The 26,398-nt window shown below is 39.8% G+C and overlaps 2 protein-coding genes across 7 annotated transcripts; both read right to left on the bottom strand.

Annotated features, from left to right (window-relative positions):
• Positions 1 to 928: 928 nt before the first annotated feature.
• On the bottom strand, positions 929 to 15,723 carry mettl21e (methyltransferase like 21e). Its single transcript, XM_012856007.3, has 5 exons — positions 15,406 to 15,723; positions 13,943 to 14,112; positions 4,952 to 5,069; positions 4,775 to 4,872; positions 929 to 1,560 (listed from the first exon to the last, which is right to left on the bottom strand). Exons 1-5 carry the CDS (start codon positions 15,491 to 15,493, stop codon positions 1,234 to 1,236), a joined length of 801 nt encoding a protein of 266 aa, XP_012711461.2. The 5' UTR covers positions 15,494 to 15,723; the 3' UTR covers positions 929 to 1,233.
• A 3,191-nt stretch (positions 15,724 to 18,914) lies between these two features.
• LOC118563005 lies at positions 18,915 to 25,980 on the bottom strand. Of its 6 annotated transcripts, none has more exons than XM_036136582.1 (6): positions 25,670 to 25,980; positions 23,087 to 23,185; positions 21,894 to 22,973; positions 21,614 to 21,769; positions 21,411 to 21,506; positions 18,915 to 21,197 (listed from the first exon to the last, which is right to left on the bottom strand). In XM_036136582.1, the coding sequence occupies exons 2-6, from the start codon at positions 23,087 to 23,089 to the stop codon at positions 20,886 to 20,888; spliced, it is 1,647 nt and encodes a 548-aa protein (XP_035992475.1). In that variant the 5' UTR covers positions 23,090 to 23,185; positions 25,670 to 25,980; the 3' UTR covers positions 18,915 to 20,885. The 6 variants fall into 6 exon arrangements, with proteins under 6 accessions (XP_035992475.1, XP_035992478.1, XP_035992477.1 ...); XM_036136585.1 differs by having other exon boundaries at positions 23,087 to 23,158; XM_036136584.1 differs by lacking the exon at positions 25,670 to 25,980 and adding an exon at positions 24,601 to 24,932.
• Between the last annotated feature and the right edge of the window lie 418 nt (positions 25,981 to 26,398).

Below are 26,398 nucleotides of genomic sequence, written 5' to 3'. Positions count from 1 at the left end.
ATGACAGTGTGATCTCTATTTTTATTACACCGAAGGCAAACTTAGTTTATAATGCAAATTTGTGAAAAGTTACCCCCCTGAGGAAGGCCAGCCGACTGCATCGAGTTACTTGAATCTACACAATCTGAAGATTCGAGCATGAAAAAGTGAGGGATTGTGAAAAAAAACTGCATGAGAGCAATGAAAATGTCTAATATTTCTTGTGTTTAGATGCTTATAATGCACAGTGCTGTGAAAAAGAGATCGATTGCCCACCAATTTCTTTACGTACTTGAATCTTTCAGCTCATCAAACACATTTTAAATCAGTCAAATAGAAATTCAAAAGGCATTGTTCAATAATTTTCTCCATTCAGGAGGAAAAGGTATCCAAGCGAACTGATAACTGCTAGACCTGCAAATCGTGACCTATCGTAGAACCTGCCTGACAACAAGGAGCTGGCAATGAAGATCTGGAAATGCAGCACGTCATGCGCAGATCTAAAGAAATCTGTCAATCTGTTAAAAAAGTTAAAAGGTCTTTTCCAAGGCTTTGGGACTTCATTAAACCACGGCGAGAGAACAAATGCTGAAAAACACAAAACAGTGGTGAATCTCTTCAAGAGGTGCCGGCGATTCATCTGTCTGGGCCTGCTTTACCAAACCAGGAATCGATGGAACAAGACTTCTGCTCTCTACCAGGAAGTCCTCGAGGAAAATGTCCGGCCATCGGTTCGACTTTAAGCAGTTGTGTAATGCTGCGGGACGATGACCTGAATCCCAGCAGCAAGCTAGTCCCCAAATTAAGCATCTGCCATTTATTGTACAAACATGACTGTGGTCCATGCAAAGGGACTTTGTCATGAAACAGCATGAGACTTGAGCCTGACTGGTACCTATTTTTAGAGATTAAAAAAACAAAAAAAATAAATAAATGAATCTGCAAAACATTACAAACGCCAACATACAGCTTTTCAGAATTTAATTGAAAACATAAACATTCAAGTAGTTTTAACCATTAAATAAATGTAGTTTCAGTTTAAATAATGAAGTAGCTCGGCTGCGTGGTTTTATCTTATGACACCTGTGGGCTGAGCACATTATCTGTCATTTTTTTTTTTTTTTGACAACCTGATAACTAGAGCCAAACCTTCAAACACGACACGAGCTGTAGACGCCAGCTGATCACATTCCTAAGCGAGACCACCCACTTCTAGTAAATCTTCAAAGTTCTGCGTGTTTTCTACTTTTCAGCTCATGCAGCGGCCTCCCTTTGGTCCTTTGTCCACTTGTCCCGCCTCCAGGCGCGGTACAGTTTTATACTCAGGCTCGGCAGGTCGTACAGCTCCTCCAGGTGGAAGCGCTGCCTGAAGCAATCCACAAAGCTGTTCTCCGGGTCCAGACGGAAACGCATGGCCCAAAGTATCTGAGTGTCGTCCTGACACAGGTAGTCGAAGGTGTCCATGAGCTCGTCCAGGTAAGGGTGCCCGTACACCACGTCCGCCGCCAGAATGTAGTCGAAACGATGGGTGGCGCAGGGGAAACGTTCAGCCACGTCCTGACCCCAGATGAGCTCCGTGACCTGGAGAGAGGCAGCGAGACCTGCTTGCTTCATGAGGCACTAAACCACTGATAAGAGTTACAGCACAAAATCTAATATTTTGGGTTGTAATTTAAATCTGTTTGCAGGAAAAGATCCCAATGAGGTCAATTTTGCAATTCAACATGTCAAGAAAAACAAAAGGGTCTCATTTTAAAGGGGAAGTCCGGTCAACAAGGAAAAATCAGGGTATCATTAGCTATAACTAAAACTAATACGTTTGTGGTTATTTAATGAACTTATCTTTAATCAATAAGAAAATAAAAACATAAATTGTCGTCTGAATCACTGTGTATGGGGGCTGACATTACTGCCCATATTTGGGCAGTAAGGGGCGTTTGACATCACATCCTGGGGCGTGGAAAAGCGGAGCGGCGACAGCATTTCTCTCCGCTTTCCATGCAAAGTCAATAGGAGCAGTTCTACACAGCTGCGATCATCAATAATTTTTTAGGATTTCCAGAGGACTCCACCGCTGACATTCCCAAGAGTTATTGCTGAAGCATCAATGCCCACGTGCATGGCCATCGGATGTTCCAACACAACTGGTAAAAGTAGAAAAAACATTGCTTATTTCAACTTCCCGATTCATGAACCACCGGGCTCGTTGCTGGATTGCCAACTTGAACAGAGCGGATTTGCCATCTAACTTCTGGCCAGAGAGAAAACACGTCATATGCAGTGACCATTTTTAAAAAGAATATTTTGAACATGACATGAGAGCGAGGATTTTCGGTAAGTTATTTTTTATTTTAGAATTTTATATGTAGAATTTGCGGGGATGGTCACCGAGCAGAGGGGCGGAGGGATACCACATGTGATGTGGTATCCCTCCGCCCCAGCATGTGCTGGAACGCTTTTACATTTTAATATTTATACAATAATGACCACCTGCCCTTTTTACTAGAGGGCAAATATATAACTTAAGTCACTTCAGCGATCTCTCCTCCGCTGTGTGTGTGCGCGCGCTCCGCTGCAGCGCCGCAAAGCCGTGCTGCGGCGGAGCGCGCGCACACACACACACACACACACACACACACGCGTGTATACATATATATTGTAGGACCCGACTGAGTTTGCACTGGAAATAGGTACGGCTGGATTCCGTCAAAAGTCCGGTTTCTGTCAAGAAACTCTTCTAAAAAAATCCATATCGCTATCAGATGATGATAGCTCCACGGAACTCCCATCACTGTCACTAAGTACTTCATCACTCTCTGCTTCGTACAGAGCACCAGTCGTCGCCATGTTGGAAAATAGTGCGCCGTGATAAACAGAGCGTTGAAACTTTTTTTTTTTTTTTTTTTTTTTTTTTTTTTTTTTTTTATTGATAATAAAGGGGTTTACAAACAAGCAAAATTAACAATACAAATGAGTAATAAAACAGACAAGACAGTAATGCCAGGGTGTTACATATCAAGCACAAACAAATCGAAAAGCCAATAAATAAATGAAAAATTAACTCAGAAAGATATTAAAGTAAGAGCACAAATCCATTGTCTTAATGGCTTTTCTATTTTTTGAATATTCGAGAGATCTAATATATTGTTTGAATTCCTCTCTAAAGGCTGCAAAGCGAGGTTTCTGATTTGAAAATTTAGATTTATGTATATGATATTTGGCAACAAATAAGATTAGATTGATAATATAAAAATGTTTAGTTTTATTAGTGGGATAAGAGAAGAATCCAAACAACACATTTATATAGTTAAGAGAAAAGCCATCAAGAATTGTTTGGGAAATAAATGTACAAATATCTTGCCAGAAAATATATGAGAAATTACATGACCAGAATAAATGACAGAGATCTTCTTCATGGAGTTGGCAGAATGAACAGTTTGTGTCAATGTCTTTTTTGTATCGTTGCAGGAAAAATTTACAGGGATAAAAACGATGGATAATCTTAAAAGATACTTCTTTGATCTTATTAATAATCAAATATTTAGATGGAAGACACCAGATTTTTCCCCAGTCCAGGTTGGAGGCAAAGTTATTCCAATACGAAATAGCATTTGGAGCAGAGACAATGTCCTTCTGGAATAAGGCACGTATATCACGGTTGTTCTTTCGTTTTATAGTAGAAAAACAGATTTGACCAACATTAGTGTTAGCAGGGTCCAGATCCGGTGGAGTCAGAACAGAAGTTCTAGAAGATTTAAAAAGCATTATGACACCAGAAGGGATGGCGTCAAAAACAAGTGCATATTCTTTAGGAGGTATGGGGAGACCAAACTTTTCTAGAAGTTCAGAATATGACATTAAGACTCCATCAGGACTGAAAAGCTGCTGAACTAAAATGATTCCATGTTCGAACCAATTTTCCAAGAACAAAGATTTATGTTTGTACAGAATGTCTCCATTGTTCCAAATATGATAGCGATGGGGCGAAAAATTGTGTTTGTAAATTAGAGACCAGGACAGAAGCATTTGTTTGTGGAAATTAGATAACTTTATAGGGAGTTTTTCAATGTTGTAGTTGCAAAGAAGAATAAATTTAAGGCCACCAAGTTTTGAGAATAAATAGTTTGGTATAAAATTCCAGATTGAGGATGGATTTTTAAGAAACTGTTTAATCCAATTTATTTTGAATGTATTGTTTAAGGTCGAAAAATCAAGAAAATTGAGGCCACCAAGTTCCAATGAGTTCATTAAAACTGATTTCCTGATATAATGAATTCTATTTTTCCATACAAATCTGTAAAGCATTTTATCAATGATGTCAGATGTTTGTTTATTTACAGAAAGAGACAAAGCTGGATAAGTTAAACGGGAGATACCTTCTGCTTTTGCTAATAAAATTCTTCCTTGAATTGATAAATCTCTTTGGAGCCAAGAATTGAGTTTCTTTTGTACATTTTCTAGCGTTGAAACTTGCTCAACTGCGGGTCCGCCGAGTGACGTCAAAAAATGGGAGGGGACAGTACTTTTCTTGACCAAGATGGATTCTTCTACATAAACATGATTAAATGAAAATTATTCATAATTAAAAAAACGTATAATTTTTTGCACAGTATGTAGTAGTTTTTTATTTAAAGTACTTTCAGCAGTTTGAATTCTGATTTTGACCGGACTTCTCCTTTAAAAAAAGTATTCATTAACTTGATAAGCATTTTTACATTAGTTGTTATTATAAGCTAGTAAATTAAGTTTGTATAGAGGACAACTTCACTGTGTCATGACTAAGCACAAAACCTACCAGAGGGATGTATTTGCATCTGCCCTTGGTGTTGCGTGTCACGTTGTACTGGAGGTTCCCCAGCACATCTGGCAGGTCCGTGGACGTCACCTTAGCCCCTGGGAGACAGTAAAAAGGGTAAATACGAAGCGAGCTAAAGGGTAAGCCAAACGAAAAGCGTGACCAAAAGCTTTGTACCTAACAGACTGGATACGACGGTGACAAGCCCGGTTCCGGCTCCCAGTTCAATCACATTTTTATCTGCCAGGTTATATTTGTCTTGGTTGGTCTCCAGAAAATGGCACGGCACCATCGCCTGTTGGAGGACAATAAAACGCGCGGTTGAATGGCAGGGGTCAAAACTAAGAATAAAGTCATGCGGGGGGGGAAAAAATGAGGACATCCAGCCACAACAACACTCAGATATTTAGCATGGCGTGTTCCTGATAGCGAACACCACGGAAAGGTTGGAGAGCTGAGGCCTTCGGACAGAAATCTGCAGCTTGTTATTGCTGATATGAAAGCCCCTGTTGCCACAGTCAGATAGAGGTTGCACAGTTTTAACCTTTATGGAAGGGGGTTCAAGTGCTAAACTTTCGCTCCCTGTATGGAAAGCCGAATGAGCATTTATTCTGATATCTTGATATCAGGCATAATTGTCATGTACATGCAAGCCATTTCTGCCCACTAGTTAACTAGTGAGCCATGTTTCTGTGAACTAGTTAACTAGTGAGGGCCAAAATATGCACACTAGTTCACTAGTGGGAGCCAAAAGGCTCACTAGTGAACTAGTGAACACATTATAGCTTCACTAGTTAACTAGTGAGAGCCAGAAATGTCCACTAGTTAACTAGTAAAGGCCAAAATGCATACCAGTCAGCTAGTTGAAGGCTTTTGGGTCTCACTAGTTAACTAGTGACTGCCAAAAATGTGCACATGTTTACTAGTGAAGGCAGAACACCTCACTAGTTAACTAGTTGCAGTAGGTCAATGTCACTAGTAAACTAGTGAACCATAAAAGGCTTACTAGCTAGCTAGGTGATGGCAGTAGGCTCATTAGTTAACTAGTTAATGCATCATTTGTCCAAACTAGTTAACCAGTGAGGTCATAAATGTATACTAGTAAACTAGTTCAAGACAAAATTCACACTAGTCAACTAGTGGCGCAGAATTCAAATTAGGAGGCGGAGAGTCCTGGAAATTGAGGCTTTCTATTGGTTCTCTATGTCTAAATAGAACATAACAACCAATCACAGTGCAGACTTTCACGAAATCCCACCCACAACATTTGCATGTGGCCCACAAGTTAACATGCTGGCCAAAGGTACTCTAGCTAGTAAACTAGTGGCTTCAGTGTGACACCTACATGTAAACTAGTGAAGGCAGAACTGCTCACTAGTTAACTAGTGAAGACACAAATGCCCACTAGTTAACTAGTGAGGTCTAAAAAGTGTCACTAGTTTACTAGTGTGCACCAAAACACCCACTAGTGAACTAGTAATGGCAAATTCCATTTGACTAGTTAACTAGTGAGGTGCAAAAAGTGTCACTAGTTTACTAGTGTGCCCCAAAATGCCCACTAGTTAACTAGTGAAGGCCATTGCAGTCCCACTAGTTAACTAGTGAGATGCCAAAACGCTCACTTGTTAACATGTAAAGGCCAAAATGCCCACTAGTTTACTAGTGAGGGTGTTGTGGGCCTTACTAGTTAACTAGTGGCATGCATATTTTGTTCACTAGTTAACTAGTTACACCTAAAAACAGAAACAAGCTGACCATTTTTGTCAACTAGTTAACTAGTTGAACAATTTAAGACTCACTAGTTTGCATGTGTGGCAGTAAAGCAGCTCACTAGTTAACTAGTGCGCATAACACACACACTAGTGGCTGTTTTTGGGGCTATCTAGTTTACTAGTGATGCAAAAGGTACTCTTACTAGTTAACTAGTGACACATTGGCCTTAACTAGTTAACTAGTTGACATGTTTGGCCTTACTAGTTTACTAGTAATGGAACAGGACATGCTCACTAGTTAACTAGTGAGCATATCTGCATTATTAATGCCTTTCACTAGCTTATAGAGGGCATTTTGAGCCTTACGTGTTAGCTAGTGAGGACAAAACATTGTCCATAATGAACTAGCAGGAGAAAAATCCAATTCACACTAGTAAACTAGTTGAATTTGAATAAATACACAAACGGCTGGCATTTTGTGCAACTAGTTAACTAGTGGGACGTAACATTGTCCCACTAGTTAACTAGTGGGACGTAACATTGTCCCACTAGTTAACTAGTGTGCAATGTCGCACTTGCATGCAAATGAAGAAGGCGGAACAAAGATTTTGATTGGTCCATTTAGGACTCAGAAACCTAGAAAACATGCGTGACTTCGTCCAGGCTGTTCTAAGAGCAAACTTTTATAAACAAAGATCGTTTGAGCATAAAAGTATGTTTTGATAACATGTCTAGCAGGGCAGTCAAAAGTTGCCGGTCAACTCCGGCAAATCGCCGTCTAAGCAGCTCCTGCCGCCGCATACATTTCCCCGATTATACATCCCAAAAATCACATTTGCATCTGTCTCCACTGAGAGCAACATTAATGAGTGATTAGGTTCCTTGTTCCAACCGAGATGCTACTTTTCCGATCAAAACACAGACCGGTGTTATGCGGAAGACCAGACGTGCATCTACACAGCCAGTGTGATGCCTTCGCGAGCGTCAGAAAGCTATGGTGCATTCAGGAGCATGGGACATTTCAAACTTACAAGGAAAGAGGCCGGAAAAGAACTTAACTCATACAGTAATGTATTTATCCAGAAACAGTGTGGGCTTTCTTACAATACTGAATGCTCTATAATTATGTTTCTGATATTTTTTAATTATGAACATCTGTTAGCTTTTTATTCTGAAAAATCTATAATATTACATATAATATAATATAATATTACTGCAGCAAATTATCAAAGTTTTTCAGGGGATGCATTTTGTGTTCGTCTCTAGAATCCTTGCCGATGATATGATAGCGTGTGTGTGATGAGTGCAAGTGAAATTAAACTGAGATAAGAGATTTCAAAAGAGCGATATGAAATAAATTCAACATGTAAATTCAATTTCAAATTCTTACCCTGTATTTTTATCACAAAAATTCGACTTTGTTCGTGAAGAAATGTTACGATCGTTTTTAGAAAAGAACTGTGAATAATAATAATAAGATGAATAGACCTCACCTAATCTGATCTGTTTTGTGTGGTGCTAGTAATTCAAATTCAACTAATTTTATGCAAATGGAGATTACCTTACCTTGTTAAAACATGATGATAACACCATTAGAAAAAATAATGTTTTAAGAATAATAATAAAAAAACAAAGGTTGTTTTTGAAGAATTGATCATTCACTTCTTTTTTTGCCTTTTATTCAATTTGAAACATGCACTCTGACTCTATTGTTTAAATAATCACCTGTATTGAAGGCTTCCAAAATACAGGACTGTCTCAGAAAATTAGAATATTGTGATACATTTTTTTATTTTCTGTAATGCAATTAAAAAATATGAAATGTCATACATTCTGGATTCATTACAAATCAACTGAATTATCGCAAGCCTTTTATTGTTTTAATATCGCTGATTATGGCTTACAGCTTAAGAAACCCAAATATCCTATCTCAAAATATTAGAATATCGTGAAAAAGTATACTAGTAGGCTATTCAACTAATCACTTGAATCGTCTAATTAACTCGAAACACCTGCAAGGGTTTTGTGAGCCTTGAAAAACACTCAGTTTGGTTCAGTAAACTAAATCACAAGTATGGGGAAGACTGCTGATCTGACTGCTGTCCAGAAGACCATCATTGACACCCTCCATCAGGAGGGTAAGACACAAAAAGAAATTTCTCAAAGAGCAGGGTGTTCACAGAATGCAGTTTAAAAGCACATTTACAAAAAGTGTGTTGGAAGGGGGAAATGTGGCAGGAAACGCTGCACAACCAAGAGAGGTGACCGCAGCCTTAACAGCATTGTGAAGAAGAGCCGCTTCCAGAATTTGGGGGAGCTTCAAAGACAGTGGACTGAAGCTGGAGTCCAGGTATCAAAAGCCACTGTTCACAGACGTGTCCGGGAAATGGGCTACAATAGCCGTATTCCCATGGTCAAGCCACTTCTGAACTCAAGACAACGGAAGAAGCGTCTGACTTGGGCTATGAAAAAGAAGCACTGGACAGTTGCATGGTGGTCCAAAGTCCTCTTTTCAGACAAAAGCAAGTTTTGTATGTAATTTGGTAGTCAAGGCGCCAGAGTCTGGATAAAGGCTGGAGAGGCGCAAAATCCAAGTTGCTTGAAATCCAGTGTGAAGTTCCCACAGTCAACGATGGTTTGGGGAGCCATGTCAGCAGCTGGTGTTGGTCCACTGTGTTTCATCAAGTCCAGAGTGAATGCAGCTGTGTACCAAGAGATTTTAAAGCACTACATGCTTCCATCTGCTGAAAAGCTCTATGGAGATGATGATTTCATTTTCCAGCATGATCTGGCACCTGCCCACAGTGCCAAAACCACCAGTAACTGGTGTACTGACCATGGCATTACTGTCCTTGATTGGCCTGCCAATTCCCCTGACCTGAACCCCATAGAGAATTTGTGGGGTATTGTGAAGAAGAAGCTGAAAGACACCAGACCCAACAATACAAATGAGCTAAAGGCCGCTATTGAAGCATCCTGGGCATCCATAACACCTCAGCAATGCCACAGGCTGATTGCCTCCATGCCACGCCGCATTGATGCAGTAATCTGTGCAAAAGAATTCCCAACCAAGTACTGAGTGCATTAATGGACATTTTCAAATGTTTGATTTTGTTTTGCTGTTATATTTTTTTTTTACTTGGTCTGAGGAAATATTCCAATATTTTAAAATAGGATTTTTGAGTTTTCTTCAGCTGTAAGCCATAATCAGCAATATTAAGACAATAAAAGGCTTGCGATATTTCAGTTGGTTTGTAATGAATCCAGAATGTATAACATTTCATGTTTTTTAATTGCATTACAGAAAATAAAGAACTTTATCACAATATTCTAATTTTCTGAGACAGTCCTGTACATCAGGGAGACTCTATTTTTCAAAATTCTTCCCTCTGGGGCTCGGGCGGTGGCACCGGCATAAGTGCACCCTCCTACCTGATAGTGTGTGGCCTGCTACTGTAAAAAAGTTTGACTGCCCTGGTCTAGTGACAAAGTTTTGGTGTATTGCTGTAATCTTCATGCAGTTAATGTGTACAATCTTTAGTTTTTCAGTTATTAGTCTGAAAATCGCGATAAAACTGGAGGCATTTGTATGCAACAAAGCGTTTCAGTAACTTGAACATTAATGATAGCTTTGTCACTAGACCAGGGCAGTCAAACTTTTTTACAGTAGCAGGCCACACACTATCAGGTAGGAGGGTGCACTTATGACTAGCTCAAGTGGTTAAGCAGTGGGAGATCATTTGGGAGACCAGGGTTAAATTCCTTAGAAGTGCATGATGTTTTTTTCTTGATCTTTGAGCTTTTAATTACTTTTGAAACCATGTGCAGTTAATGTGTACAATCTTTTGTTTTTCAGTAAATAATCAGAAAAGTGCTACTGAAATGGATGCATTTATGTCTGTGGTTGCCTAGCAGCAATAAACAAAAGAACAATATAGGCTAACATTGATCGCTGTGTGGATCAAGAGGTCACTTGGTAAAGCATGGGGTTTCCCTGTTATTATTAAAAAACATTTCGACAGAATATGAGATACTTTTGTGATACTTTTTTTAATCACCTTTTTGTCAAGGGTTCTGATTTGTCGGTGTTCAAATCACGCACAGGAAGTGCACAGTTCTACCGCCATTTAGTGCTACAGTTACACATGTAAGACCAGCGTTAGCCTAGTCAAGTGCGGACGACACAAATTTGTTCACATTAGGCCTACCGCTTATCTACTACTGGACTTATGAGCCAAACAGAGGAGGAAGCTCCCGAGAGGGGTTTTGTCAATGTCATAAACCGAGTTTGGAATGCACTTGAGGTTGCAAGGCGGGAGTTATCATCATCACAGGAGGACAACATGTTGAGAAATACAAGAAGCATTTTTCGGAGACGAAGACGTCTAGGTCCAACAGGTATGAATACTTTTTATATTTGCCGTCTACAAAATGTAGCATTTTATAATGACTACACTGGCGGAATATTTGAAAATAATTAAATTGGTTGGCTCATTTGAATACAAGGTGGCTAATGGGTTCTTTGGAGTTGGTTTTATCTTAAGTGAAATAACATACTGTAGGCTAATGACTTTATTAAGTCATTATTACTAATGACTAGGGGCACCCATCAGGACCTGATTGCGAGGCTATGAACAGTAAATTTACATATATGGGTGGGATTCTTACATGATACCCAATAGGAGTCTTCTACCCACCCTCTCATTGGAATATGCATAATGATCGTTTCAGGCACTAGTTAACTAGTGAGCTGCTTTACTGCCACACATGCAAACTAGTGAGACTTAAATTGTTTACTAGTTAACTAGTGGACAAAAACGGTAAGCTTGTTTGTGTTTTTAGCTGTAACTAGTTAACTAGTGAACAAAATATGCATGCCACTAGTTAACTAGTAAGGCCCACAACACCCTCACTAGTAAACTAGTGGGCATTTTGGCCTTTACATGTTAACAAGTGAACGTTTTGGCATCTCACTAGTTAACTAGTGGGGCTGCAATGGCCATCACTAGTTAACTAGTGGGCATTTTGGGGCACACTAGTAAACTAGTGACACTTTTTGCACCTCACTAGTTAACTAGTCGGATGGAATTTGCCATGACTAGTTTACTAGTGGGTGTTTTGGTGCACACTAGTAAACTAGTGACACTTTTTAGACCTCACTAGTTAACTAGTGGGCATTTGTGTCTTCGCTAGTTAACTAGTGAGCAGTTCTGCCTTCACTAGTTTACATGTAAGTGTCACACTGAAGCCACTAGTTTACTAGCTAGAGTACCTTTGGCCAGCATGTTAACTTGTGTGCCACATGCAAATGTTGTGGGTGGGATTTCGTGAAAGTCTGCACTGTGATTGGTTGTCATGTTCTATTTAGACATAGAGAGCCAATAGAAAGCCTCAATTTCCAGGATTCTCCGCCTCCTAATTTGAATTCTGTGCCACTAGTTGACTAGTGAGAATTTTGTCTTGAACTAGTTTACTAGTATACATTTACGACCTCACTAGTTAACTAGTTTGGACAAAGGATGCATTAACTAGTTAACTAGTGAGACTACTGCCATCACCTAGCTAGCTAGAAAGCTATTTATGGTTCACTAGTTAACTAGTGACATTGACCTACTGCAACTAGTTAACTAGTGAGGTATTTTGCCTTCACTAGTAAACATGTGTACTGTGTTCTGGCAGTCACTAGTGTTCTGGCAGTCACTAGTTAACTAGTGAGACCCAAAAGCCGTCAACTAGCTGACTGGTATGCATTTCGGCCTTTACTAGTTAACTAGTGGACATTTCTGGCTCTCACTAGTTAACTAGTGAAGCTATAATGTGTTCACTAGTTAACTAGTGGGCATTTATGCTGTCACTAGTTAACTAGTGTGCACAAACATGGCTCACTAGTTAACTAGTTGACAAAAATGGCCTGATATCAAGATATCAGAATAAATGCTCAAGCGGCTGGCCAAATTACATAGAAGTTAACAAGTGGGAATTTTACACTCAGTAGTCAGCTAGTAAACATTTTTGTACCTTACTAGTTGACTAGTAATATATGGAAGTCTTTAAACTAGTTAACTAGTGGACATTGCAATTTCCACTAGTTAACTAGTGAACATGCAGAGCATTACCAGTTAACTAGTAAGATATGAAACATATGAACTAGCTAATTAGAGAGAATTTTGGCCTTACTAGTTAACTAGTGGGCATTTTGGCTGTCACTAGTTAAGTAGTTCACACAGAAATGGCTCACTAGTTAACTAGTGGGCAGAAATGGCTTGCATGTACATGACAATTATGCCTGATATCAAGATATCAGAATAAATGCTCTTTCGGCTTTCCATATCCCTGAGGAAAAACACGAAGGCCTGACTAAAGTTTGCCAGAGAGAAGGAGGATAAAGTCCTGGGCATTTGGAGTCGTTTTCTTTGGACAGATGAGTCTATAATGGCGTTACGCGGACAGCAGAACAGAGGAGAGGTCTGGTGTTGACCAAACAGAGCATTCCAGGAAAATAATTTCATACTAAATGGGAAGCACGGAGGTGGAAGCGTCATGGGTAGGGGATGCTTTGCTGCAGTATTCAAGTCAATTAAATTTTATTTATATAGCGCCAGTTCATGAAACATGTCATCTCAAAGCACTTTCCAAAGTCAAATTCAATCAGATTATACAGATTGGTCAAAAAAATGTCCTATATAAGGAAACCCAGTTGATTGCATCAAGTCTTGACAAGCAGCATTCACTTCTAGAGAGGCGTAGAGCTACAGGGAGAGTCGTCTGCATTGTCCATGGCTTTGCAGCAATCCCTCATACTGAGCAAGCATGAAGTGACAGTGGAAAGAAAAACTCCCCTTTAACAGGAAGGAAAACCTCCAGCAGAACCAGAGACACAACAAGAGAGACAAAAAAGCACAGAAGCAAACATTGATCCAGTAATCTGTTCTACATTAGATGGTAATAACGGGTGATCTGTCTTCCCTGAATTCACAGCGATGACCAGGCCAGCACTGTAGTTCACCATAGCTTGGAGGAAATATGAGACCATCTATAAATTAAATAAGGCTGAACCTGAACTGGACCCTGCAACATGAAAATGGCTCAAAACAAACCAGTATAAATTGGAAAAGTCTGGAACCGAGTCAAAAGCCATACCCTGATCTCACTGAGAGGCTGTGGGGTGACTTGCACACCTCACAGTTTAAAGTGAGGAGTGGAGCAAGTAGTGTACCCACTTTTCATTCAGAATACACTTTTTTTTCTGATATCTTTCGTTTAGCAAAAAAAGAAAGACAAAGAATTAATCTTAAAAAGAATTTCCTTGTGATCCCCTTTATTTAAATTAAATAAAAAGTCCCAGAGCTTAATAAATTGGTTTATAAATCAACAAGTGAACCTTTCTTTTAGATGAATTTCATGCCCTCTATGAAATATTGTTTTTACTGTATCAGGGATAAGGACTTGAGCGCACCGAGGGCCAGAGCATGGCTCCGTAGAGGTCCGTGGACTCTTTGATCCGAATCTCCTGATCGGAGAAGACGTATCCCTCCCACGACTCAGGACCGATGAGCGACGGGTGGAAAGCCCGAGACATGATGGCTTTGGCCAGCTCTGCGTCCACAGCGTCGTCACCTTTGGCACCTACAGAGAAAAGTGACTGAGTTATTACAGTCAAAACGTAAAGCAAGAGACAACAGTGAATCACTGAGTCAGAGGAACAGACACGCTCACAATGATATAAGAAAGAACGAGAACAATGCGGATCATCAGGTGTCTACGGATCCTGGTGATTTGCTGTATAGGTAATATTTTCTCCTCTTATTAAAAAACACTGTTGAATGTTAAAATAAACAGTTCATTTGAGTCACCAGGAAAGACTTGTTTGTTCACTCAGATATGTCAGGTTCTGGTAAAGCTTCTTTGAAGCCAAACTTTGTAACATCCTGTTCAGACTCTTTGTGATTCTCTCCTTTTGTCTTGTGGTAGCCTATACAGTACCTTACAAAACTATTCATACATTCTCAATAAATATGTCACACTTGTTCACATTTTGTCACGTCAAAATCCCTAAATTCAATGCTTTTGGACACGTTTTATTTGTGGTTATCATAGTAAAGGGGACTGACAAAAGCATGCCACACTTTTCAGCTTTTTTTCTGTAAAGATGTTTGAAAATCATGCACCTTTTTGTCCTTCCACTTAACAATTTTGCATGACTTCATCGTATAAAATCCCGGCGACGTAGTTTATTGTTATAATAAAAGATCAGAAAATGTTCAAGGCAGTCTTTGTGCTGATTAATATTTTTGAATGTGAATATGTGAACACCGCCACGGTAATCCTTAACTACTATAGTAACAGCATGCCAAAGACAACGTGCGCTTTAGGTACGTTTTTTCTTTACACATTTCCACCGCTGCACGTAAATTAAGAGGCACAAGGGTACTGAAACCTTTAATCAAGAAAATCACAGTTTTTCTTTTTCCGTTGCAGGTAAAACCATATTCTTTGCTCTGTGGCTCACACTGAGGCTTGTAATCAGCCCTCATGAGGCTGCTGCGTAGGAGAGCATCCATCCCACAACTTTGGTTACGCAACGCTGCTTCAGATAAAAGGTCAGGAAAGCCCACTGTGACAATGCCAGGCACGGGGAGTGTTCACACGCTGGCTATGATCTTTATATATATATATATATATATATATATATATATATATATATATATATATATATATATATATATATATATATATATATATGTGTGTTTTTCACCTCTTTACATTGATGATTGCTGAAAATCCCTTCTTCAGGACAACTGCGCCTCCACAATGACAAGTCCCTGCTTAGATTTACGCGCCGCTTAACGCCACAGCACCAAGCAGGACCGCACAGAGAATAAACATAAAAAGGTTCTAAATGAAAGTCCAAACTCTTACCGCCTTGTTTGGTGCTGGAGTCCTCCGTGGCTGTGGGCTGCTGCGTGTCCATGTCTGAAGGAGGCAAAGCGTGGCCTAAACGGGACATGTTGCCGAGCGGGAGCCCACCGCGGTATGCGCCTGGTGGTCAAAGGTGAAGCCCTTTCAGATGTGGGTCACCCGTTGATGCTGATCGCCGCCAGGCCGTTATTTCTAACCCTCTGTGGTTTTAGGTTACACACAACCCAAGTGGTTCAAAAGCTCTTGTCCAACAATCCCATAGCAAGCCGCAGATCCTGCCCGTATTTGCAGCTCTGTCTACAGCAGAAAGCTGACAGGCGACAGCAGCTGCTCTGCCTGGCAGCTGATGGACAGGAAAGGGTGGCAGGGGGTGTTAATTACAAGAGGCTGAATGAAATATTTACAATATTCAGATGTTTACGTTAGCTGTGCAACTAGTGGTTATTTTTGCTCTATTTGAAACCTGTTTTTTTTTCTTTGTTCGTACAAGTATTCTTTACATAAAAGATGTAACGGTGTGGCCATGGGCGTAGGTTTGATTTCAACTTTGGTAGGGACACTACTGGTCTCAATTTTCATTGGTCCTACGCAGTATGCATGCCCCTATTTTTTTATACTTGACGTGAGCATCAGGGGACATTTCGTTTAAAGAGAAAAGCAGCATTTCTTTCTACATTAATACACATTTTATAAGCACTATATATATTGTATATAAATAAAAAGCTGCTCCTTAATTTGTAATTAAAATCAATTAGACATCACCTGAAGCACTGAAGGGCCAGCTGCTTCACCTCGTAGCTGCCCTGCATCTTTACTACTGGATATCTGTGTTTCCTATAATCATATAATGTTACTATTATACAAGTGTGTTTTTAGTATTAAAGGATTAAATGTAACACAACCTTTTATATCATCCTATGATACTTACTGTCTGAGTGTTAAAATAGCTCCTTATGTCTCTTTTCATTTTTGGTGGCATCATCTACAATCACAACACTAAGCATGAGCCTAAGTTTATTCAAATATAAAATCGCTTTTAACAATTATTAAAAGAAAATATAACACTATCTTATCCGTAATGTAATAATATCCACAATAAACAGCCAGATTCAAACATTTTTACTGGACACTAATGTTTGTACTAATTTACTTATGGACTGTGTGGAAATCTATGTAAAATCAAACCAATGTGTTCCTCTGTTTGTACTTTATCCTATTTCTAAAAGTAGAAATAATTAAATAGCACTATTATTATGTTGAACCCTAATTATGTTTTCTAAACAAAAAATAGCAATGTTTAGGCACCACCTCGTATTGTTATACTCTATAAAACGAATAACACCTGCTATTTATATCTGAACCGCCTTAAAGGGATTTTTTGAAAGCTTACATTCTTTGCTTGTCGATTTTTCCAGCAGTCTTCAGAACTCAGTGGGCAGTGGGTCAGTAATGGTGTGGGGTGGCATTTCTTTGGGGGGGCCGCACAGCCCTCCATGTGCTCGCCAGAGGTAGTCTGACTGCCATTAGGTACAGAGATGAGATCCTCAGACCCATAGTGAGACCATATGCTGGTGCGGTTGGCCCTGGGTTCGTCCTAATGCTAGACCTCATGTGTCTGGAGTGTGTCAGCAGTTCCTGCAAGATGAAGGCATTGATGCTATGGACCGGCCTGCCCGTTCCCCAGACTTGAATCCAATTGAGCACATCTGGGACATCATGTCTCGTTCAATCCACCAATGCCACGTTGCACCACAGACTGTCCAGGAGTTGGCGGATGTGTTAGACCAGGTCTGGGAGGAGATCCCTCAGGAGACCATCCACCACCTCATCAGGAGCATGCCCAGCTGTTGTAGGTCATACAGGCAGGTGGAGGCCTCACACGCTACTGAGCCTCATCTTGACTTGTTTTAAGGACATTACATCAAAGGTGGATCCGCCTATAGTGTTTTTCCATTTTAATGTTGTATTTAATAAGAGTATTTCACGCATTCAGATCTAGCATGTATTATTTTACTGTAACTAACTGCTCCATAGAACCACCAAATCTCATGAAACGAGGCTGCAGTTCAGGTTATGAGGAAGTGGGGCTTTGTGTCTACACAACACCTGTGTCACTACCCGATCTGTACCGGTAGCACTAACAGTTCCATCAGCTCATTTGCGCATGCGCTAACTAAATAACATCCGGGTCGGCAAAAATAATGTAAATATGGTACTGAAAATACTTATTTCTATCCTTAAATCCTTATGGAATGCTAAACTACATCGCATAGAAAATACTGAAGACTTTTCTGTAAGAAATGGATGCGTTTTACATTCTATCCATTGTATTGCTTGATGTCCTCATCGGACATGCTTAGAGCAGTCTGGGAAAATGTTATTGCATAACATTTAACTGAACACAAATAATCTTGTGCTAAAAATGTGTTTATTAAGATTATGAATTTAGATTTTAGCGCCTTCTGGTGGACACATCATAACCAAGAGAATACCTCGTCATTATAGTAGCCACATTGTTTATTTTTTTTACAGAAAAATAAACAGGGATAGAACACAGAACACATAACAAAGGCAAGGCATACATTATTACAATACATTTATTAAGTGCAAAATACACAAATACATATGCAAATCAAATAAATCAAACTCTCCCTCTTTTTAAGAGGGAGAGTTTGAAGAAGAGGGTGACGAAGACATGGCCTAAGCAGCGACTTTGTTTAGGCGTAGCCAATAAGCAGATGTCGGCTTTTCTTGCTTTAATCCAAGTTTCAAAACACTGACAAGTGTAATGGATAGCGACAGTTCTACTGGTTTTGAAAGTTTTAAGGTTTTTCTCAGGCATTGTTGAAAACATGTTAAATATTAAAACTGACACTTGGAGCAGCTTGAATGTTTTGCTTTATAGGAGTTTTTACCTACAAGGTTTTTCTTTGGTTCCTACATCCTTTTAAAATTATCCTTATAGTTGAGGCTGCTTCCACAAGTCATTGCTTTGTTCAAGTCCTTTTTGTGTTTATATTATTATAGTTTCTTAATTTTTCAGTGGGACTGGGAAAAAAAAAAATAAAAAAAAAAATGTTCTAAAAGTTGTAACTCCAGTCCGGCTTACATTGACCGTTCTCTTCCTTTAAAGCTACTACCGTGGTCACTTTTTTCTTTTACTGTGACAAGTTGGTCCATCTTGAGATTTAGTAAGTTTCTGTCTCAGACAGTCCAGATGGTTTTATGGGTTACACTGACTAGCAGTAAAGTGCTAACCCTTTTTAACAGTTACTGCTTTTTTCTGGTTTGTTCATAAGTATTAAATAAAGATTTCTAATTTGCTGCTATTCTGGATTATTGTTCCCACCAGTCACAGGTGTGTAGCTACAATTCAATCTCAAGGGGTTCTAACGCCATCTACTTTTTATTGACCCAACACTTAAATTTAATAACATGATGTTCAGTCTGCTGATAAAAAAATAGAGGTCGACAGAACTTAAATTATCTAGGCAACGTGATGCATTTGGTTTTTTGAGTTTTCCTTACTTAAATTCACTGTGGTTGAGTTTACAAAGATTTTTGAGTTCTGCCAACTTAGGTTTTTGGAGTGTTACATAGAAATTTTAAGTTCTACTAACTTAGGTTTCTTAGTTTTATACATACATTTTGAGTTCTACCAACTTGGGTTTTTTAGTTTTATACATACATTTTGAGTTCTACCAACTTGGGTTTTTTAGTTTTATACATACATTTTGAGTTCTACTAACTTAGGTTTTTCTGTTTAACCTTTAAGTTCTGAGTTCTATCAACTTTGTTTTATGAGTTTGACATATAGATTTTGAGTTACACAAACTCAGATTTTGTAGTGTTATCTGTAAATTGAGTTCTATCAACTCAGTTTTTTTTAGTTCTACCAATGGTCTTCACCACCCATCATTCAACACACAAAAAATTATGTTAATACAACATTTTTATTGCTTCAAGTCAAACATTGTATCAATAGATACAGTATAAAACCATGTTCAACAACATAATCTTAATTGCACAGAGCAAAGTAACCTGAGAGCCTCTTAAGAACTGCACTTTCCTCTCCACGTGTGCGTGTGTTTGCTTATTCAGGAGTTGGAGACCTGAATGCATGCCTGTGTGTGTGTGTGTGCGCTGTGGTAAGTGGCAGTCTGGGCTATATGTGCAACAAGGCTACTATATCAACAGATACAAACATAAAACCACAATGTTGAACTGTTATGGGGAGAGCACAGAAGAGCTTGGCCCCCTGAGAACAGAGCTTCTTGAGAACTGCTCTTCTGTCTGTGTGTGGGGTGAGAGAACAGTCTATATGTATGAGAGCTATGTGTGCTGGCGAGCAGAGTAGCAGGTGTGCACATTGGTAATGGAACCTCAAGCTGTTTAACAATATCCCCATTTACATGACCTTCTTTCACTTTCAATCTGATTGATAACTAGATGTAAGCACCTCACCAAATCAGAATCTTTGGATCCAAGAGGTGGTGTAGCTGACACCTTTTCTAAATACTCTAATCAGGAAATTAGGCAAGAGGGGTCATGTAAATGCAGCTATTGTATCAAGATACAAAACAACAACATAAACCACATATATTATAAAAATATACCCACAATGAACTTAATGAATTATCTTAGCTTCTAGAAGAAAGCACAGAAGAGCTTGGCTCCCTGAGAACAGAGCTTCTTGAGAACTGCTCTTCTGTCTGTGTGTGGGGTGAGAGAACAGTCTATATGTATGAGAGCTATGTGTGCTGGCGAGCAGAGTAGCAGGTGTGCACATTGGTAATGGAACCTCAAGCTGTTTAACAATATCCCCATTTACAAGAGGGGCCATGTAAATGCGGCTATTGTATCAAGATACAAAACAACAACATAAACCACATATATTATAAAAATATACCCACAATGAACTTAATGAATTATCTTAGCTTCTAGAAGAAAGCACAGAAGAGCTTGGCTCCCTGAGAACAGAGCTTCTTGAGAACTGCTCTTCTGTCTGTGTGTGGGGTGAGAGAACAGTCTATATGTATGAGAGCTATGTGTGCTGGCGAGCAGAGTAGCAGGTGTGCACATTGGTAATGGAACCTCAAGCTGTTTAACAATATCCCCATTTACAAGAGGGGCCATGTAAATGCGGCTATTGTATCAAGATACAAAACAACAACATAAACCACATATATTATAAAAATATACCCACAATGAACTTAATGAATTATCTTAGCTTCTAGAAGAAAGCACAGAAGAGCTTGGCGCCCTGAGAAAAGAGCTTCTTGAGAACTGCTCTTTCCTCTCTGTGTGCACGTGCAGCATGCTTGTTCTTGGAAAAGTTGTTGGAGAACAATATATGTGTACAGGCCTGTCCATGTGGTAGTCGGCAGAGAAGAGCTCTGTGTGTGTGTTCATGCAGGAGTTATGACAAAGCTGTGTGTGCATGCATGCATGTTGATGTCCACGTGAGTGTCAATCTGGCTTCACAGCAGCAGCTTCTCTTTCAAGGATCGCGTGCGCTGTGAGCATCTTGAACCAAGTTCGAAAAAGATGTTCTGGATAGCCTCGAAGGTGTACCTCATCTGCTCTGGATAGTTTATGTCCATTGCATACAAAAGGCCAAACAGGCAGGCGTAAGCAGCTGCGAGGTCAGGTAAGTTGTGTAGTATCACTGCCCCTTCCAGGATGATGGCGATGTCAGTCACTGTTTCCCATGCGGCAGCATCATCATCTACATAGACGGTCAGTATTGCAACGGGCACTCCTTCAACTACCGATTCTTCAGGGTCTGTGTTCTGATGGTAAAAATCATACACAGCGACATATTTTAGCTATAGACACCCTGTAACAATTGCTGTCACCCGTTAAAAAACACATATCCTTATTTAGTTGTTTACAGTCACATTTAGGCACAAGACTACCAGCCAATAATTTTCCAGTCTCTGGGGAGATATTAAAGAGGCACTGAAAAACTAGTAATCACACAAAATTGCTCTTGACTTACTTACCACACACTTCAAATAGAACTCTGATGCATCGTCACGAACAAAAATGGGAAGGCCTTTCAGTGCTGCTGTCCTTCGATGACGCACAATGTCTGTTGTCTGTGAAAATGTGCACACAAACACACACATTGTAACACAGCAAGATTTTGATGATTTAAAGTCATTTTTGTATTTGCATGTAGTTTAGTTTGGGGCACTTTACCCACCTCTTCAAGTTTATTCAGCAACATCTCCATATCTGGACCAAAAGCTGCTTTTCTGGCTCGGTACAGTTTTATCAGGCGAGGGACATACTTGTCGAGGGATGCATTCCAAGTTGCCCGGAGGTCTCTGCTGGTGATTCGATAGAATTCTTCAGATATCTGGACACAAGCAACAAAACAGTCTTTAATTATAATATCCATGTCAGTGTTTAATGTGGTAGTCATGCCAGCCTAAAGCAACAGGAATGAGCGTTAGTACACAAATACACAAGGAAATCCTTACCTCCTCATGAGAAAACAGTGCAGGCCATCGTTCTTGGACTTCTGACACCATAGGCTGCACTTCTACGATTTCTCTCCGACGATGGGAGAAAGTCAGTTCCATCTTTTGCCTAATCAGACCCATGTTCCTTTTCCTTTTCTTCATTTCTTCAATCAGTGCAAGCCTTTCCTCCTCAAGAGTGGTACCATCATGGTTGTCTGGATATTCTGGAACATGGTTGACCTCTCCACGTTTGGCCCTTTTCAGGATGAACGGAGCAGCCACTCCATCCTCTCCCCTTCTTTTTGTATTCACCATCACCTCATTGCAGCCTGCACGACGCAACTTTGCCCTGAAGTTGCCCATCTTATAATGAAGACTCTTCAGCCATCCATCATACCCAGTTACACTATCTGTCTCCTTTAGACAAGGATACTTGACCAGAAGACCAGATGCAACAGACAACAATTCATCCTTACTGGGATAGGCACCTCTGAGATCAAAAATACTCTGCCAAAGTTTATTCACAATGTCAGATCTCATATCTCCTGTAAGAATGAGGCGCTTCTGTGTTCTTTCATATACCTCATTTCCCTTACGCAATCTCAGCTCAACATCATACGCAAATTTAGGGATTGGGAATGGATTTGGCCACCGAGTTGTACGCCTTAAAGGGGTCTGGGGAGAATCTGTATTGCTCTGGACAGAACTTGAGGAGGGAGAAGGGAGGGACTCGAACAAGCTCCCCTGGAAGGAACGAGTAGGGCTTCTCTGCGCTTCATTACAGTCCTCAGAGTGTAAGCTGGCTGTGTCAAGGGAGGACACTGAGCCAATCGAATGGCTATCAGATAGGTTGAGGGGAGATGCCCCAGTGTTACACACAATGTGCAAGACTGCACGCCCATCTGGCAACTCTGACATTTGAGTCAACTGACATAATGCATTAGAAAAATCGGGGTCCTCGAACTGGAGTGAGAAATCACCTTCCAACTGGATTTTGTCTTTAAGTACATTGATGAGCTGGTCAACAGATGCTGGTACCTCTGTGAGCAGGATTCGACGGGCTTCTTTTGGAGAGATAACTACTCGAAGTAACAAAGTCTGTAAGGGGGGGGGGGGGGTAAATGTTGAAGTTAACAACACAACTGCAATGGTAATGTTAAATTTAAACACAAACAGATTTAAATTGAAATAACAGTGACTCATCAACATACCATTTTTGATGGCTTAGTTGAGGATGAATGTCCTTGTGGTCACCATCAGTTTCCCACCAACTTTGTATTGTTCTAGAGGATGATAGTCTATCAACAGATCTGGATCCAAGGCAACAGTTTCAGAGAGGTGGCTTTCAACAAGTTCATAAGATCATAAATGTTCAATGTACCTTGAAACAAGTGTTCGGCAAATAAAAGTCACTTCCTGTGCATTTATCAGAATGATTGCAATCTTGTGAAATTTTGGAAGGTCATTGCACTGGCCGGAAGATAAAACCATGCCCTCTGCATACTGTGTGCGCTAAGGAGAAGAAGAACACAAGCTTTGCGCGGACGACCTGAGTGGAGCGCCTGTGTTTTTTCCTCCCATTCACTATATGCACGCGCGAAAGGAACGACAAAAAACCGCCTGTTATCGTCAAATAAACAGGATATCGAGTTAGGTTTTTTTTTTTTTTTTTTTTTAAATATTTCCGAGTCGGGAAACCCTGGACTGACACGGGAGTGGATTTTCACTCCTGTCCCGTCCCACAGAAAAAAAAAAATTGTGTCCTGTCCCAATCCCGGGCCAGAGTAGAAAGTAAAGTCCTGTCCCGTCCCACTCCTGGTATAATTACTCCCACTCCCATCCCGCTCCCATTCTCAATGACTCCCGCTCCTGCACCACTCCCATTCTTGTTGCCTTTATTAAGATTTCTAGCAATACACTGAACCTGATTTTCTTATTTAAGTTCCTGTTTTTTGGCTGTAGTAAAGGCCAGTTAAAGTAAGTGGAATAATGATAAATAATAATAATAAAAGTAAAAAAAAACAAGGAAACAGACCATGCCTAGCTTAGTTGAATAAAAAACAAAATGTACAATGTTGCCTTTTACTAATTTATTAAGTCATTGTTTCACATGAACAATAAAGTTACTTTTATGTTTCAAATTTTTGAAACTAACTACCTAATTAATAAAGTGCATAAAGGCAATACTTTCACAATTTAGATAATGTACTTCATTAGTTAAAAAACTCAGTTTTGTAAAAGAAAAAGTTCAATATTGTACAAGCATATTAATATTTGTACTTTTGCAAGAAATATCCACAAACTAATTAGGGATTACTATCAGAACCAATACTTCCATCAAACATTAAACACATTCTTGGACAGAGCTCTCAGCTTTTATCAAAAATTCAGAGTGAGATTATGTTATTTTCGGGGACTGGAAAGAGCTGGTCCAGTCAGCTCTGTCTCATTTTTATCTGACCAGACATTAAAAAGTGAAAGAAAAGTCTTAAGACGTTGTTCGGTTAGTGGGTTAAAACAGAAAGAATAACAACTGTTCAAATAATACTGAATAAAATAATAAAGTAGTTTTAAGTTATTGGCCGTATTATTACACTGTAGCACATTGGATGATTCCAGGAAACACGTTTTACAAGCAGGTATTGAATGTTAACACCGTTACATTCAACTCTCGCCAAGTTTGTTAATATTTGCAACTTTCCAGTCAGCTCTGTGATTTAATTACCTACTTCTGCGTTGCAAATCCAACTTTTCCAGTTTGAGTTCGTGAGCAGCGGTTAATTCCCCCATTCTGTTTATGAGCGAGCGGAAAACATAGACCGGAAGCACTGTTGGCTTCTGGGTCGTGTAGTTCTTTTGACTTGCATTATAGTTCAGGTTTCTTGGAAAAAGCTACAAAATGGCGGCGGCGAGTCTACAATTTTTTTTTTTTTTTTATTTAGTTCTGTACCGTCCTAATCACGTGATATTTACTAATGTTGACTCCGTTAACACGCATTTTGTTTGTTGTTTCGCGCGTGCGTGAATGGCAGGGAAAAAACACATGGATACCCCCGCTCCGCGCAAAACTTGTCGTCCGTCCCCCCCACTCCCCCGCTCCGTGCAAAATGTGTCTCTCCCCCCATCCCCCCGTTCGGCTCTTGAGCGAGCGGAAAACATAGACCGGAAGCACTGTTGGCTTCTGGGTCGTGTAGTTCTTTTGACTTGCATTATAGTTTAGGTTTCTTGGAAAAAACTACAAAATGGCGGCGGCGAGTCTACAATTTTTTATTTTTTTTATTTAGTTCTGTACCGTCCTAATTACGTGATATTTACTAATGTTGACTCCGTTAACACGCATTTTTTTTATTGCTTTCGCGCGTGCATGAATGACAGGGAAAAAACACATGGATACCCCCGCTCCACGCAAAACTTGTCGTCTCCCCCCCCCCCCCCCCCCACCGTACTATAGCCTAGTGCCACTACTCGTTAAGCAGACATAGCTCTTTCTATCCCGCTTGAAAACGCTCCACAACCACATTTGCAACAACCGCAGTTCTTACAAAACACGTGTATGTAGTATAAATACAATTACATTTAACACTTTTAGCGGTTTAAGTTACTGACTGCATAACCTCACATTCAAAAATTAGCCTGAAGTTAGCAAACTAAAAACAGCTAATAACTTCAGTAATTTGGTTGAAATACACTAAATATACGACTCTGGTTAATTCACCGACTAAATCGATCTTCATTTCTTTGAACAAAAGAGTTCTATGAAATCGTATTTATGGAAATAACAATAATTAGCCTACCTGAAAATCTCAAGTCCGCCAATCTTCTCAAACGCGAGGGAAGGCTGTGCATTTGAAGAAAGGGATAGGAAACCCCGTACCGTAGTAGGCGTGTCCATGAACATGAGCAGTGCGCATGCCCATGAGTTTACAGTTGAGGGAACTCAAAAAATCTTATATAGGCGATTTAAAACTCCTTGTTAAGCAAACTTCTGAGAATTTGAGTCGGGCAAACATGTATTTATTTGTTAGATGTCAAATTTATATTTCTGAGTCAGATTACAATACAATTGTGTGTTAGAACAACAATTGCCAATTACTTTTTTAACAGTATGTGGCAAGAAAATAAGATCAGTTTCTGATGGGCTTAAAGCAGGGGTGTCATACTCATTTCCATATGGGGCCACTTTGGCGTCATGAAGTCATTAAAAGGGCCGGTTGCATGTGTATAGACGATACTTTTCATTTCATAATTTCATTCCAGTTCACATAGAAGTATAAAAAATGCACGGTAACATAGAAATAGCAACCATAGGCCCCAGACATGTTTAGTCTTACCTGTGTGTGAACACTGGATGGTGCTGTAAGTCAGCCATACAGTTGCTGTGGTTGCTGCTGCTTAAGGTTAGACTCACACATATCTGAGTAACTAATCATCTTGCTACGGTTCAGAATATGTTTATTTCATAACAGAAAACAACTCCTAAAAACGTCAGTCAAATCAGCTAATCATACGAAACATCCACGCTT

Source organism: Fundulus heteroclitus, chromosome 4 (assembly GCF_011125445.2).
Source record: "Fundulus heteroclitus isolate FHET01 chromosome 4, MU-UCD_Fhet_4.1, whole genome shotgun sequence".
Classification (NCBI taxonomy): domain Eukaryota; kingdom Metazoa; phylum Chordata; class Actinopteri; order Cyprinodontiformes; family Fundulidae; genus Fundulus; species Fundulus heteroclitus.
Note: the sequence above shows the minus strand (reverse complement) of the source record. Positions and strands in the feature narration are given on the sequence as shown.

Coding starts and splice junctions, on each gene's coding strand:
- mettl21e (XM_012856007.3), bottom strand. CDS start 15,493: ATGTCCCGTTTAGGCCACGCTTTGCCTCCTTCAGACATGGACACGCAG. Junction 5,070..13,942: donor GAGCCATGCTCTGGCCCTCG/GTGCGCTCAAGT, acceptor GTCCTCCAACAG/GCGATGGTGCCGTGCCATTT. Junction 1,561..4,774: donor GATGCAAATACATCCCTCTG/GTAGGTTTTGTG, acceptor GCCTCTCTCCAG/GTCACGGAGCTCATCTGGGG.
- LOC118563005 (XM_036136582.1), bottom strand. Junction 21,770..21,893: donor CACTGTTTTCTCATGAGGAG/GTAAGGATTTCC, acceptor GCTTGTGTCCAG/ATATCTGAAGAATTCTATCG. Junction 21,198..21,410: donor AGTTCTATTTGAAGTGTGTG/GTAAGTAAGTCA, acceptor TTTTACCATCAG/AACACAGACCCTGAAGAATC.